Raw genomic sequence first — 13,140 nt, 5'->3', positions numbered from 1 at the left:
TTGCAGTAATCAAAACTCGTGAATATCAATAACTGTAGAATGGTTCTAAAGTCTTGTGGATTTAGGAGGGGTTTTAGACATTTTAAGGTTAGTTTGAAACCTTCTTTTATCTTCATGGAAATGTTTTTTTGAGATTAAGTTCTGGATCAATTCAGATCCTGAGATCTTTCACTTTATCATTTAGTTTGATGAATAGATTGTTGTTCCTGGTATTCGTTGTGGTGTTTATTGTGGATTTTCGTTCAAGTAGGATGTATTCCGTTTTATCCATGTTTAGGCAGAGTTTCATATTGTTTAGGAGTTGTTTGTTGGAGTTTAGGTATGTGGTTGATAGTTTGAGGGTATTTTCTTGTGTGTCAGTGACAGGAATTAGTAGTTGAATGTCCGCATACATAAAGTAGGTAATGCTGAGACTGGAAAGTAGTTGACATAGTGGAAGGAGATAGATGTTGAATAGTGTGGCTGACACCTGTTTCAAGTGTGGTTGATTCAGATTTGATGTTGTTGATGCTTACCTGATAAGATCTATTGCTTAGGAAGGATGCAAACCAGTTCAGTGTTTCTGTAAGTCCTATTTCGGAAAGTCTACTGATTAAACTTTTGTGGTCAACAGTGTCAAAGGCTGCGGACAGGTCAAGTAGGATAAGGAGGAAGCTTTGGCCTATGTCGAAGCACCTTATCATATCAGATAGGGCAAGGAGTAGGGTCTTTATACTGAAATGTTCTCAGAAACCGTGTTGTGTTGGGAAGAGGATGACATTCTTTTCTAAATGCTGGTTAAGTTGTTTGAGAACTTCTTTTTCGGTTAATTTGGTGAGAAATGATAAATTGGAAATCGGACGGTAGTTAAGTTCAGAGGGATCAAGATTCTTTTTTTTTTTTTTTTTAGTATAGGTTTAATTATGGATAATTTTAGGATGTCAGGTGGTTTCCTTCTTTCAGGTATTTGATGATCATTGCTATTGTTGGGGAAATGATTTGTGAGATTTCTTTTAGGGTGTGAGTAGGTATTTTGTTGAGATTGTGGTTGGCAGGCTTTAATGTTTTAATTAAACTCTCCACTTTGGTGCAGGAGATATGTACAAAGGTAGACCAAGGTGTAGTGTCTTTGATGGCTGAGAAGTTATTTTGCGGTATGATTAAGTTCTCTGTTTTGCTGATTTTTTTGTTTGAAGAAGTTGGTTAGGTCTTGGCTCAAGTTAATACTTGTGAAGGTAGAAGTTGGGTTAGTATCCGAGATTAGCTTGTTCACGATATCAAATAGTGTTTTTGGATTGTGGGAACACTTTTTGGATTTTTTTTGCTGTAGTATTCTCGCTTGGTCTTGTTTAATGTTTTTATAGTATGCTAGGTAAATGCGGTAGTTGGCTAGGGTAACCTGGCATTTCTTTTTGCGCCATTCTTTTTTTCTTAGGGTGAGTTTGGTATCTTTCAGTTTATTGTACCAAGGGTTGGAGTTAATTCGGTTGGTATTGAAATGTTTGGCTTTTTTCTGGGTTGATGGTGTTGGCGACTTCTGAAGTTATTTCTATCCAGGAATGGGTGGCGATGTTACTGTTCGAGAGGTCTATATTGGGAAGCTGTTTTTCGAGTTCTTGTTGTAGTACCTCTATTGGGAAAGGAGGTCTGTATTTAAAGCTGGTGGTGTTGCTTTCATTTATCTTGTTTTTAGAGAGGATTCCAGTTTGGCAGTTTAGGAGGTAGTGATCAGACCAGGGAACTGGTGCGCAGGATACTGAAGTGTTGCATTAAGGTAGCTGTTGTTGGTGAGTTGAGGATTTTGGATGTGCGGTGCATGTTAAGATACCTGAAAGTCACTAATGATTTTCATGTGTTGGATCATCCTTTTGTCCTTTTGGAGTGGCCCAAGAAAGGGGACATCAGGTGTCTAAAGCTACTATTGTGCATTGGCTCAATCAGGCTATCTGTTCAGCTTTTATTGCCAAGGATTGGCTGGTGCCAGACGCTTTGAGGGCTCATTCGACACGCTTGAGGTGGCCTCTTGGGCAGAGGCTCCGCAGGTAACCCCACAGGAGATTTGCAGGGTAGCGACTTGGAAGTCATAACATAAATGCCATACTGGGTCAGACCAAGGGTCCATCAAGCTCAGTATCCTGTTTCCAACTGTGGCCAATCCAAGTTACAAGTACCTGGCAAGTACCCAAACATTAGATCACAAGCTGCTATTGCTTATTAATTGCTGTAATAGCAGTTTATGGATTTATCCTAGAGGAACTTATCCAAACCGTTTTTAAATCCAATTACACTAACTGCTGTAACCACATCCTCTGGCAATTAATTCCAGAGATTAACTATGCGCTGAGTGTGAGAATTTTCTTCGGTTTGTTTTAAATGAGCTACTTGCTTAACTTCATGGAGTGCCCCCGGTCCTTCTATTATCTGACAGAGTAAATAACTGGTTTACATTAACTTGTTCACTGTACACTTTCTCCAGGCACTATCACTTGGTTCTCAGGGCTCTGACTGCAGCGTGCTTTAGGGAGAGTGTTCTGCGAGCAGGACTCTTCAAGTCCCACCCAGTTTAGCAGTCTTAGGTAAATCCCAGGAGTCTGGACTGATCTGGGTGCGTACAGGGAAAGGAAAATTGGTTCTTATCTGCTAATTTTTGTTCATGTAGTACCACAGATCAGACACTCACCCAGGTTTGAGGGATGGGTTTCCCACTCGTTCAGTTTGGGTTTGTAAGTAAAGCAGAGTTATCGGTTCTCTATGCTGTGTTGTGTGTTGCTTCTGTTCTAAGACAGTGTGTTTCTGATGTGGTTCAGCATCACCATCCTCCAGTTTTGTTGGAGAGGGGGTGGGCTGTCAAATTTTAAGTGTTTTTTGCATCATGGCTTGAATACAGTCAATACTGAGGGACTGTAGGTGGCACACTTAAGTTATATACCAGTTTCAATAAAACTTTATCTGTCTCCATCTGCTGGCAGAGGTACAAAGCCATGAGTCTGGACTGATCTGTGGTACTACAGGAACGAAAGTTAGGTAAGAACCAATTTTCCTATCTTTACCTTCTGTAATATATCCAAGTGAGAAGCAGCAGGCTGCATAGTTTACAATCTTCTTTCACGAGATCAGCTAGAAAATTTAGTTTTGCTCTCCTGACTTATAGAATTAATGGCACAGTCCCAGTGTTAGGAGAGGTAAGGGAAGACTGTAGACTTGCTGTTCTGTGATTAAGTTAACTTCTGTGACACTCCTCAGCTTCAGCTGTCCCATGTCTCTTCTGCAGGTTAATTTGAAGAGAGGAGTCCCTCCTGACAGTAATAATGAGACGTGTACAGCTGGCGCCGGCTCTCTCTTGGTGGAATTTGGAATTCTCAGCCGGTTATTGGGGGATTCTACTTTTGAGTGGGTGGCGCGGCGAGCTGTGAGAGCTCTCTGGAGTCTGCGGAGCAATGATACAGGATTATTAGGTACTGCTGAATGGTGCCCAACAAGGAGGAGAGAACACTAGTAACAGTGGAGCTGTCCCGAGAGAACAGACTGAAATCCTAAAGCACTCGCTGCAGCTTTCCAGCTCTTACAATATGAATGTAGCATGTCGTGGGATTCCAGTTGTTTTTAAATAGAGCTGTCTCATGAAGGTTTTGCTCGTTCTGCTTTGTGTTTTGGTTCATGTCTGTTCAATGCTGGCTGGCAGCTTTTCCTGACTTTACCAGTATCTAAATGAGTTTTTATATATTTATTTTTTAGAATTGACAGCATCCTTCAAGGGATAGTTTTATGTGGCTCTGAAGCAGGGGGAGTGCAATGATACCCAAAGCTCTTAAACTGTGGCACCATGAAAATCAAGAACATTTCTGGGAGAGCTTCTGGGTTTTGCCCCCTGCTGTCTGTGACTGTGTATGAGTTTGGAGCCGTTACTTTTATCCCCCTGTGATTTGATGAGAACTATTCCCCTTTGTTCCCCAGGCTTGCAGTACACCTGGGGGTCTCTCTCCATTTTAGGTCAGGGTTCTCTCTAAATGAGGTGAGCTTAATAAATGCAAATTCTTGTTGTCAATGTCTTTCCCAGGCAATGTTGTGAACATTCAGACTGGTTACTGGGTTGGAAAGCAGAGTGGGTTAGGGGCAGGACTGGACTCCTTCTATGAGTATCTCTTGAAATCCTACATTCTCTTTGGGGAGAGAGAAGACCTGGATATGTTTAATGAAGCATACAAGAGTATCCAGAGCTACCTGCGGAGAGGGTAGGTAATGCTTGTCTCTCGTGGGGGGCAGTCAAGCTCTTCCTTTTCTCCCCACTGGATAGGGGGCCCTGAGATGTTCCCCATGGGTGGGGGTGCAGTAAAGGTGGGTTTGGGAAGGGGTTGGCAGTAAGGATCCCTGTTTCTCTCTTCCCCCCCCCCCCCCCCCCCCCCCCCCCCCCCCCCCCCCATTTGTGGCTGGGGAGAAAGGAGTTGCTCCATTCTGCATCCCTTTCCCTTTCCCTGTAGATTTAGATGCAGTGAAGTTCTCCCTTCCTCTACCCCTCCAGCTTGAGCGATAAGATGCTCCCTTCCTCCCCAAGCCTTTGAAGTGAGGCGCTGAGTTATTCCCACCCTCTCCCTGTGGGTGGTGGGGCTGTGAGGCACTCCCTGCTGCTCCCCATGGGTGAGAGGTGGTGAGGCACTCCCTCTTTTTGGTGGGGTAGGGCAGTGATGCCCTTTCTTGTTCTGTAGAAAATATGTAAACAATCCCACGGCTCCTTGAGCAGCTCTTCAGTGTAGTATGTATCTCTGAATTTTATTTGCAATTCTATGCTGAATGGCTTTGATATACAGCATGCTATTTTAATAAGGGATTTAAGCATCCTTGCAGAGCTGTGGTTTGGCATGTCCCATCGCCCCAGAATGTACTGTGCACTTCAGGCCTAAGTCTTGCTCTTCCTTTATAGGCGGGAGGCATGCAACGAAGGAGAAGGGGACCCTCCCCTCTATGTCAATGTGAACATGTTCAATGGGCAACTGCTCAACACCTGGATAGACTCTCTGCAGGCTTTTTTCCCTGGACTTCAGGTACTTGAATAGCAGCAAGCTAGTTCACTTTCCCCACAGACATCCTGTACTATAAGATATATAAAGCTTTACAGTGCTTGTGGATGAATGCAGGAACACAAACACTTTGACAACTTCTTGCCTTCCACAGCTGCTAACAGAAAAACCAGCCTTGCTTTAAAATCAGCTATTTCATGACTAATATCTTGAAGAATAATGTAGGTTTATCCAGCACCTTTCGTCCATGCCAGGAGGGAAGTGTTGTGCAGAGGGGTGTGATACTTACAGCTGGGTAAGCTGAAGTGCAGGAAGGGGATGTGATTTTTCTGAAGAGACAGGGAAGATTCGAAATAGTTACATTTCTCAGCATTCAGACAGATTAATCCACAACCAGTGGGTTATGCACCTCTACCAGCGGATGAGGACAGAGCAAAGCTGATGTCGTGGTATATATATATACCCCTGCTCTGACATCAGCCCACCAGTATTCTGTCTCCTGCAGATGGTGGACGTGCATCTCCCTACTGAGGATTACTTGCTTTAAAAAAAAAAAAAAAGATTACATGCACCACTTCTCCTGAGGTGATACATTCACATCGGGTGATATCACATCAGTTGAGTTCTCCTGATGTGATATATGGTGCTCTCTCCTTCAGTTGAGTGCCTTAGTCCTGTAGCTGGTTTCCAGCGTGGACTTAGTTGCTAGGAGAGATGCTGCTGAGTGGCCAGTGAGTGGAGGAAGCTGAATCCAGCAGTGAAGGCATATTAGCCCTATCCCCCTGCTGCTGAAGAATGACTCTGTATTCGCCTGGGTCGGGATGAGCTCAGATAAAAATTAAAATAAATTTCCTAGCATGTAGCAAATGGACTCAGGACCAATGGGTATAGTGTACTCCTGATAGCAGTTGGATACTGATCAGATTTCAATCTGACGTCAGCCCTAGTACATATACCCCTGCAGGAAGTGCAGCTCTTCAGTATTCTCCTCTATGCTGAGCAGTCGTTATCCAAGCAGGTTAGGGTTCATTCCACTAGAGCTCTGGCAGTATTATCATGGGCAGATAAGTAGTAATTTCTCATTTCTCAGCATTCATACAGGTTAATCCACGACCAGTGGAATGAACCCAAGATACTCCTGGAAAGGGTGGGAGGCTGCCTGCGGTCCGACCCAACACTGCGCATGCAAAGGCTGTATCCTCCTGGGCCAGCACCTCCAGACAGTAATACCTGGAAAAAGTACATAAGGAGGACCACAATGGAAGACATGTCTGGAGGTGCTGGCCCAGTGTTGGTCGGACCACAGGCAGCCTCCCACCCTTTTCAGGAGTATCTTGGGTTCATTCCACTGGTCGTGGATTAACCTGTATGAATGCTGAGAAATTACTCTTATCTGATGATTTCCCTTTCTCTAATGAAGACAGGTTAATCCACCTTCCTGCCTTTGACTGCCGGTTTATGATTCTGTTGTCCTGAGGGGCTGCGTTTCCTTAGATTAGTGATACTCTTTCTGAGCTCAGTGTTCCTGTTACTGAGTAATTGAGTGGATATTTGTTAATGGTTATTAAGAATTGTTAGTTTGTCCGCAGTTGGCTTTTGCAATGAATACTGGCAGGCTGTGTCTGTGCAGGGGTATATATCTAATAATGTCGGCTTTGCTCAGTCTCCATCTGCTGGTAGAGGTGCATAACCCACTGGTTGTGGATTAACCCGTCTTCATTAGAGAAAAGGAAATTATTAGACAAGTAGTAATTTCTCTATTTCCTAGTCCTTTTTTTCCAGTATCAGGTCCCAGCTTCAGCTCTCTTCACAAAGCATTGATAGAGAGCCATTAATTTACCAATGACATACCTTCTTTTCAGGTTTTAAAAGGTGATATAGAAGATGCCATATGTCTTCATGCCTTTTATTATGCTATCTGGAAACGCTATGGTGCACTTCCTGAGAGGTATAATTGGCAGCTGCAGGCTCCCGACGTCCTCTTCTATCCCCTCAGGCCAGAGCTGGTGGAATCCACGTATCTCTTGTACCAGGTATGGGGTGATATTCCTCTTCAGGGACACAATATCATATATCATTGTACCAGAAGTTAGTCCGTAAGTTAGACTGTAATAGTATGGGGAATATGATCACCCAGGCCATCGGCATACTCTGATACCTGTTTCCTCTGTCTGATTTGCTCACTTGTTTTGTTAATGCTCACTTTGAGTTTCTTAACAATGAATTAACTATAGACTGCCAAAAGTGCAAGCTTGAGATTCTCTTAGCACCATAAAATGGATTCAGGTAGAGACACTAATATTGAGATCTTCATTATGGCAAGTAGATACTGAGAGCCATGATGCATCAAAGCTGAGAAAGGTGTATAGACATCTTCCAAGCCTTCACTGGCTGTGGGAAACTTCATACAGTTAATGCAGCTTACCAGCCAAAAGTTCATAACATGTCCATGCCAGCATCGACACAGTCCACCAACCTTTAGGTCTGCCCTACAGATGGATCAAAAAGCGATAGTCACAACCCAATAAGTGTGAGAGTCCATTTTACAGGAAATGCAGTGGAAAATGGTGATGCCTCTGAGACTCCCAACAGGCAGGTGCCTGTGGAGAGTGGACCCGTTCCCACAAGTAACAAAAGTGCTCAGTTAATGCAAAGTATTACAGGGAAAAAGTTCCATCTGTTTGCTTCTGCCATTGTCTCTCTTTAAAGGTATAGAAAGCATGAATTCTTATGAAGGTGACGGTGCCCATAGGTTACAGCACACACCATGAGTGTAATGCAAGGATATTCCGACTGTCAGCAAGACCAGGCTTAGATTGAGATGTTCTCTTGTTGTAATTTTTCAGATGTAAACCATACCTTTACTCATTGCCACGCAGAGGGGACAATTCTGTTCTCTTGAGTGCCTGCCTCCTCTGTGCTTCTAACAGATCAGAATATGAAAGGTTAGGCTAACTCTTGATTTTTCTTTCCGTCCCTTCTTAGGCTACGAAGAATCCTTTTTATCTCCACGTGGGAATGGATATCTTGCAGAGCCTGGAGAAATACACCAAAGTCAAGTCAGTGGCACCAGGAGCTTTTCTGCCTTTCTAAATCCAGCTGTAGCAGTCAGGTTTAGCTTTCACTTCTTTTTTTTTTTTTTGTTTTGTTTACTAGACTTGAGATCTGCACTTTAAACCAAGTTCAAATAGTGGATCTTGTGCATTCAGAGCAATCTTTAGCTAAAGTCAGAAGGAGGGTTATGAAAGTGCCAATACATCATCAGTGTCTTCTTCCAGCAAAAGTAGGCTTACATTTTTGTCCAAAAATGTGCCAAGTTTTTTGCTTTCTTGCTTCTGTGCTTTTCAGTAGCATATGAAACATTCCTGTCTTCTGCCTCCATGTCTCCCTCTGGTATTAGAGTGGATGTGCTCTGATACTGTGGGGAAAAAGCTGTGACTCACTGACAGGTCTGGCTGAGCTCTTGAGTTATAGGGAGTCAATGCAGGCAAAGGAGGGGCTAGAGGACACCACCTTGTATCTAGTGCTGTGATTTAATCCAGGCTGGTTGTTAATGAAAAAATTGCATTTCTCACCACAAGTGGTGTTGGCAGCTGTTTAGAGAGCCAGAAGTAAGGTTTTTATTTCAGGAGGACTTTGTAATATTTTGTCCATTGGTCCTGTGCTGTGATTGCAGAAAATTAGTGTTTGGTTTCTTGCTGTTCCAGATGTGGCTATGCTACATTACACCATGTTATAGACAAGTCCAAGGAGGATCGTATGGAGAGCTTCTTCCTGAGCGAGACCTGTAAATACTTATTTCTGGTACGTGCTCTGAGGTTAGCACTGCACAGGACACTGCTGCTGTAGAAAGTGCCAGTGCTGGTGCCTTAAGCTGTGTTACATGTTGCACAGTCTGTAGTCACATTCTCTGGTTTGCAGACGAGAGGAACGCCCCGATCCGCAGTGGTATCTGTTCAAGGGGGAAAGGGATAAGACATGGGGAAGGATGAAAGGCTGAAACAGGAATTTTTAGGCCATTGTCTTGACAGTTGCTGTAAGCAGAGCCTCAGTCAATGCTGATAAATACAATTCACAAATACTTTAAAAAAAAACCAAACACTACTGTTTAAATACAAGTAAGCAAAGAAGAGTTCCTATACCAAATAGCTTAGGAAATTGGATAAGTTTTAGAATCAACTTTTCCTGACCATACCCAGATCAGTCCAGACCAGTGGGTTATTCATCCCTTCCAGCAGATGGAGTCAGAACTTTTAGTTTAAAAAAACAACCACCCCCCCCCCCTTTTTTTTTTTTTTGTTTTACAGTAGTTTTAGGTTCCAGATCATGGACACTCCCTGAGGTGCTAGGCATCTTCGTGGGCCATCCCTCAGGTGGAGCTGGGGGGGTAGGGTTAGATACTCCTGACTGGGTTTGCCCGCAGCATACTGGACAGTCCCATAGTCGAGGATCCTGGCTCACTCAACCCTCTAAGGCTCCCTCTTGCCCTTTTCCGCCGGACAGGGAAGTACCTGCTTAATAAAGTTTCTTTAAGTTCCTTGTTTAAAAAAAACAAAACAGTAGCATACAAGAAGTAGAAGAGCAGAGCTTAGCAGGAACTTCGGTGGGGAGGGCTTAGTTAGCAGGAGCTGTTGGCCAGGGCCGGGAGGTGTAGGACTGAGCAGCGGTTGATTGGCTGTTAACCCGAGGGTTCGTGGTCTATTGTGACGCTACTCCCAGGAGGGAACCGCAGTGCCTCGATCCTTGTGTAGTCCTGTGTTCTGGTGGGGCTGACTGGAATCTGTCAGCGTTCTTGGGAACTCCCTGGTGGGGATTGCATCTGTTCCCGGCAGCGGCTTGATGGGCCCAAGTCTGGCACTAGCCGTGCAGGAGGCCTCATGGGGGAGCGCTGCAGGGCGAGATTGGGAGACATAGCGTGGCGGCGGCAGCGGATCTGAACTCGCGTTCCCTGTACGTACCCGGATCAGTCCAGACACCTGGGTTTTGTCTCCGCACCAGCAGATGGAGACAGAAGTTTTTACAACAACCCTGGCATATATACTAAGGGTATGCAAGGAGAGTGGAGTAAAGAGCACACACATTTAGAAATATAGCATCAAAATATTAATGTGCGTCGGCGTTGATTTGGCAACCCACTCATACCTGGAGGTCGTCCCTGACCCTTACCTCCTGCGCTCGACATACTCTCAATGTATGGCGTCAGTGGAAACGTCAGTTGGTGGGCCCGGAGCTCTACTTTTTACAGAGTTCACTCTTCCACAACACTCTTTCAGCCGGGTCTTCCACGCCAAGCTTACTCCACCTGGAAGGCGAGAGGTATCTCCACCTTCTCCCAGGTACTCCATAATGGCGTACCTCTTTCCTTCACTCACCTGCAGGACGTTTTCCACTTTTCCAGTGTTGAATTCCTACCTTACATGCAACTGCGCCATTTCCTACTTCAACTACAGTCCAAAGGGCTGATATCACACCGACGCTCTCTCTTCGAAGGCTACTGTTCCAACACTCAACTTCCAAGGGGACTTGTCTCGAAACTCTACAAGCTGCTGGCGTCCCGCCCCACGGCCAAACCGGCACATTTGCGAGCTTGGGAGGTGGATCTGGGCAGACCTCTGTCTGATGACGAATGGGACATTGTCTTTCTTCACATGTCGCGGGGTCTGGTATCTGCACGGGTGTCGGAGGCCAACTACAAACTATTATACCGGTGGCATTTTACTCCGCTACTCCTTCATCGCTTCTCCACTAGCCATGACCCTCATTGCTGGCGCAATTGCAATCAATTGGGTACTTTCCTTCACATGTGGTGGGATTGTGCCCTGATACAGAAAGTATGGACTTATGTCTCCCAGATGATCTCCGAGGTTTTGGGCCGGTCAATTGTTCTTGATCCTGCCCAGGCTCTTCTTCATCTTTCGGATGACGGCCTTCCTGCTCCTGCACAGACCTTTCTTCAGCTGGTGTGCACGTCGACAGCCATGGAAATTGCATACTCATGGAAGAGGGCTCAACCGCCCACGCCTACCGAGATTCTGTCACGTTTGGACAAGACGTGTACTCTATATCGCCTAACTGCGCTTAAATACCATCGTCTCGCCAAATTTCATCAAATATGGAATCCTTACATCACTTGGCGGCCGCTTCCACTTCCGCCACTCTCCTCTCCTTAATTGCCTGGCTGGACTCTATATGGACTGGCGCTTTCTGCCATCCTTTTCATCCTTCACGCAAGCATGTTTTTTTCGATTCTTATGATTTTTCTTTTGTTTTTGAGTAGCATGACGGGGGGGAGGGGGGGAGGGTGTTTCCTGTAATGGTTGTAAACACTGCCATGTACCTCATGTTCTTGTATTTCTTGTTTTTGCATTGTGCTGTTGTTGGACTTGGCAATAAAAATTATAAATCAAAAAAAAAAAAATATTAATGTGCGGCAAATAACTTAAACTGAACAATACCACTTTAAACAAAATGTTAAATTTTTAATATGTGCACGCAACAATAGTGCACCAAATTTAAATCAAACAATTAGAATGAGTAATCACAGAAAGCTTACTCATTCTAACTGTTTGATTTAAATTTGGTGCACTATTGTTGCGTGCACATATTAAAAATGTAACATTTTGTTTAAAGTGGTATTCAGTTTAAGTTATTTGCCACACAATATTTTGATGATATATACCAAGGTGCCACCCACAGTCCCTCAGTCTTACTCTGTCTCCAGCAGATGGTGCAGGTGCAAAACCCACAGTCTCTTGTTTCCTGTTTATAGCCTTTTATTGAAGCGGGAGTGTAGTTGGGGTTTAATTGGCTGTGAGGGGCTGTATCTTTAAATTTAAAAACAAAAAAATACAGGGGAAAGTCCTGTTGCCGTCTGTGGTTCTGTGAGCCTCCCAGGGGATTGCGAGGTCCTGAGGGGACCATCCCCCCTGGTCGAGGCTGCTGCTAAGGGTGGAGGATCCTGTCTTTATAGTTTCAGCAGCGCTGGGGTGATGCTGGGGAGCCTGGCTCACTCACCCCCTTACAGGAGCAGGACCTATCTCTATCCAGAGCCCGGGACAGCGAAACGGCAAGTTAGTGTATTTACAAAAAAAAAAAAAGTGTTTTGTACTTGGTGTGCGCTGGCTCTCCGCTTACTGGGCTTGTCGGGGGGGGGCTCTTATGTTTTCTTTTGCCGGTTTTCTTCTTGAGCGGGCCTCCGATGCTTCAGCGCGTTCACGTCTGTTGTGTGCGGGCCTTTGCTCGGAGTGCGTGCAGGGAGGTGAGGGTCCTTCCACCTCACTTCGGGGGGGGGGGGGGGGGCGCTGGTGAGCACCGCGTTCAGAGGCGTGAGCAGAAGAGACTTCTGTGCCTTTAGCAGACCGGGAACAGACGCCATTTTGGGCATGTTTCGTGAGGCCACGTGGGCAGCGATGGGGGAGGAGATTTTACCCCCCTCGCTTTCCCCGCAACAATTTCCTGCAGGGGGGGGGGCGCTCCTGTGGGGGCAGCCTCTCCTATTCATGAGGATAGCCCCGAGGGGGCTACTGATTCCTCATCAGACTTTTCGTTCCTCTGAATTTGTGCTACGCATACACAAAGCTTTTAGAGCAAAGAAAGTTGGGAGAAAGCAGGCAGCGGACAAGCCTTTGCAGCTATTGCGCGACTGGAGCAAGAGGAAGAGGGGCAGATCCCGAGGGGAATCTGATCCGCTTCAGGACAACAGATCCTTGCGGTCCATACCATCGGAGACGGACTTGGATTCTCAGTCTCAGGACGATCAAGACCTGCAGGGTACGCCCCTGGGGACGGCCGGGGGCGATGCAGACCCACCTCAGGTTTCTGGCAGGGGTTCTCAGATGATGGAAGTTGACTATGCAAAGGTGGTTCGTCTCTTTAAGAAAGAGGAGCTGTCTCAGTTGATTCCAGCCATTTTACAGGAGCTTGGGCTGGAATCTCAACCAGTGGAGTCCCGGCTGGGTGCTATGGATCCAGTCTTGCTGGGCCTCAGGGGTCCCACGGTTTCATTTCCTTTCCATTTCTCAGCGACGGATCTCCTCTTCCGGGAATGGGACACCCTGGAGTTGGGGTTGAAGGTGAGTAAGGCGATGGACAAGTTATATCCTCTTCTGGAAGATGCCTTGGAGCTACTCAGTCCCTAAGGTGGATG

General features: G+C 45.5%; 1 protein-coding gene across 2 annotated transcripts in view; it reads left to right on the top strand.

Annotated features, from left to right (window-relative positions):
* The window catches only part of EDEM1 (ER degradation enhancing alpha-mannosidase like protein 1), a 43,800-nt gene that overhangs the window by 17,663 nt on the left and 12,997 nt on the right, over positions 1-13,140 (top strand). For both annotated transcript variants that reach the window (XM_029601458.1, XM_029601457.1), the window contains exons 5-10: positions 3,251-3,434; positions 4,037-4,211; positions 4,898-5,018; positions 6,857-7,027; positions 7,980-8,053; positions 8,702-8,798. In XM_029601458.1, coding sequence (XP_029457318.1) covers positions 3,251-3,434; positions 4,037-4,211; positions 4,898-5,018; positions 6,857-7,027; positions 7,980-8,053; positions 8,702-8,798 — 822 coding nt within the window. The remainder of the gene's footprint in view (positions 1-3,250; positions 3,435-4,036; positions 4,212-4,897; positions 5,019-6,856; positions 7,028-7,979; positions 8,054-8,701; positions 8,799-13,140) is intronic.

The sequence above is a fragment of the Rhinatrema bivittatum genome, chromosome 4 (assembly GCF_901001135.1).
Source record: "Rhinatrema bivittatum chromosome 4, aRhiBiv1.1, whole genome shotgun sequence".
Taxonomy (NCBI): Eukaryota; Metazoa; Chordata; class Amphibia; order Gymnophiona; family Rhinatrematidae; genus Rhinatrema; species Rhinatrema bivittatum.
The sequence above is the reverse complement of the archived record's forward strand: the minus strand, read 5'-3'. Positions and strand labels throughout refer to the sequence as shown.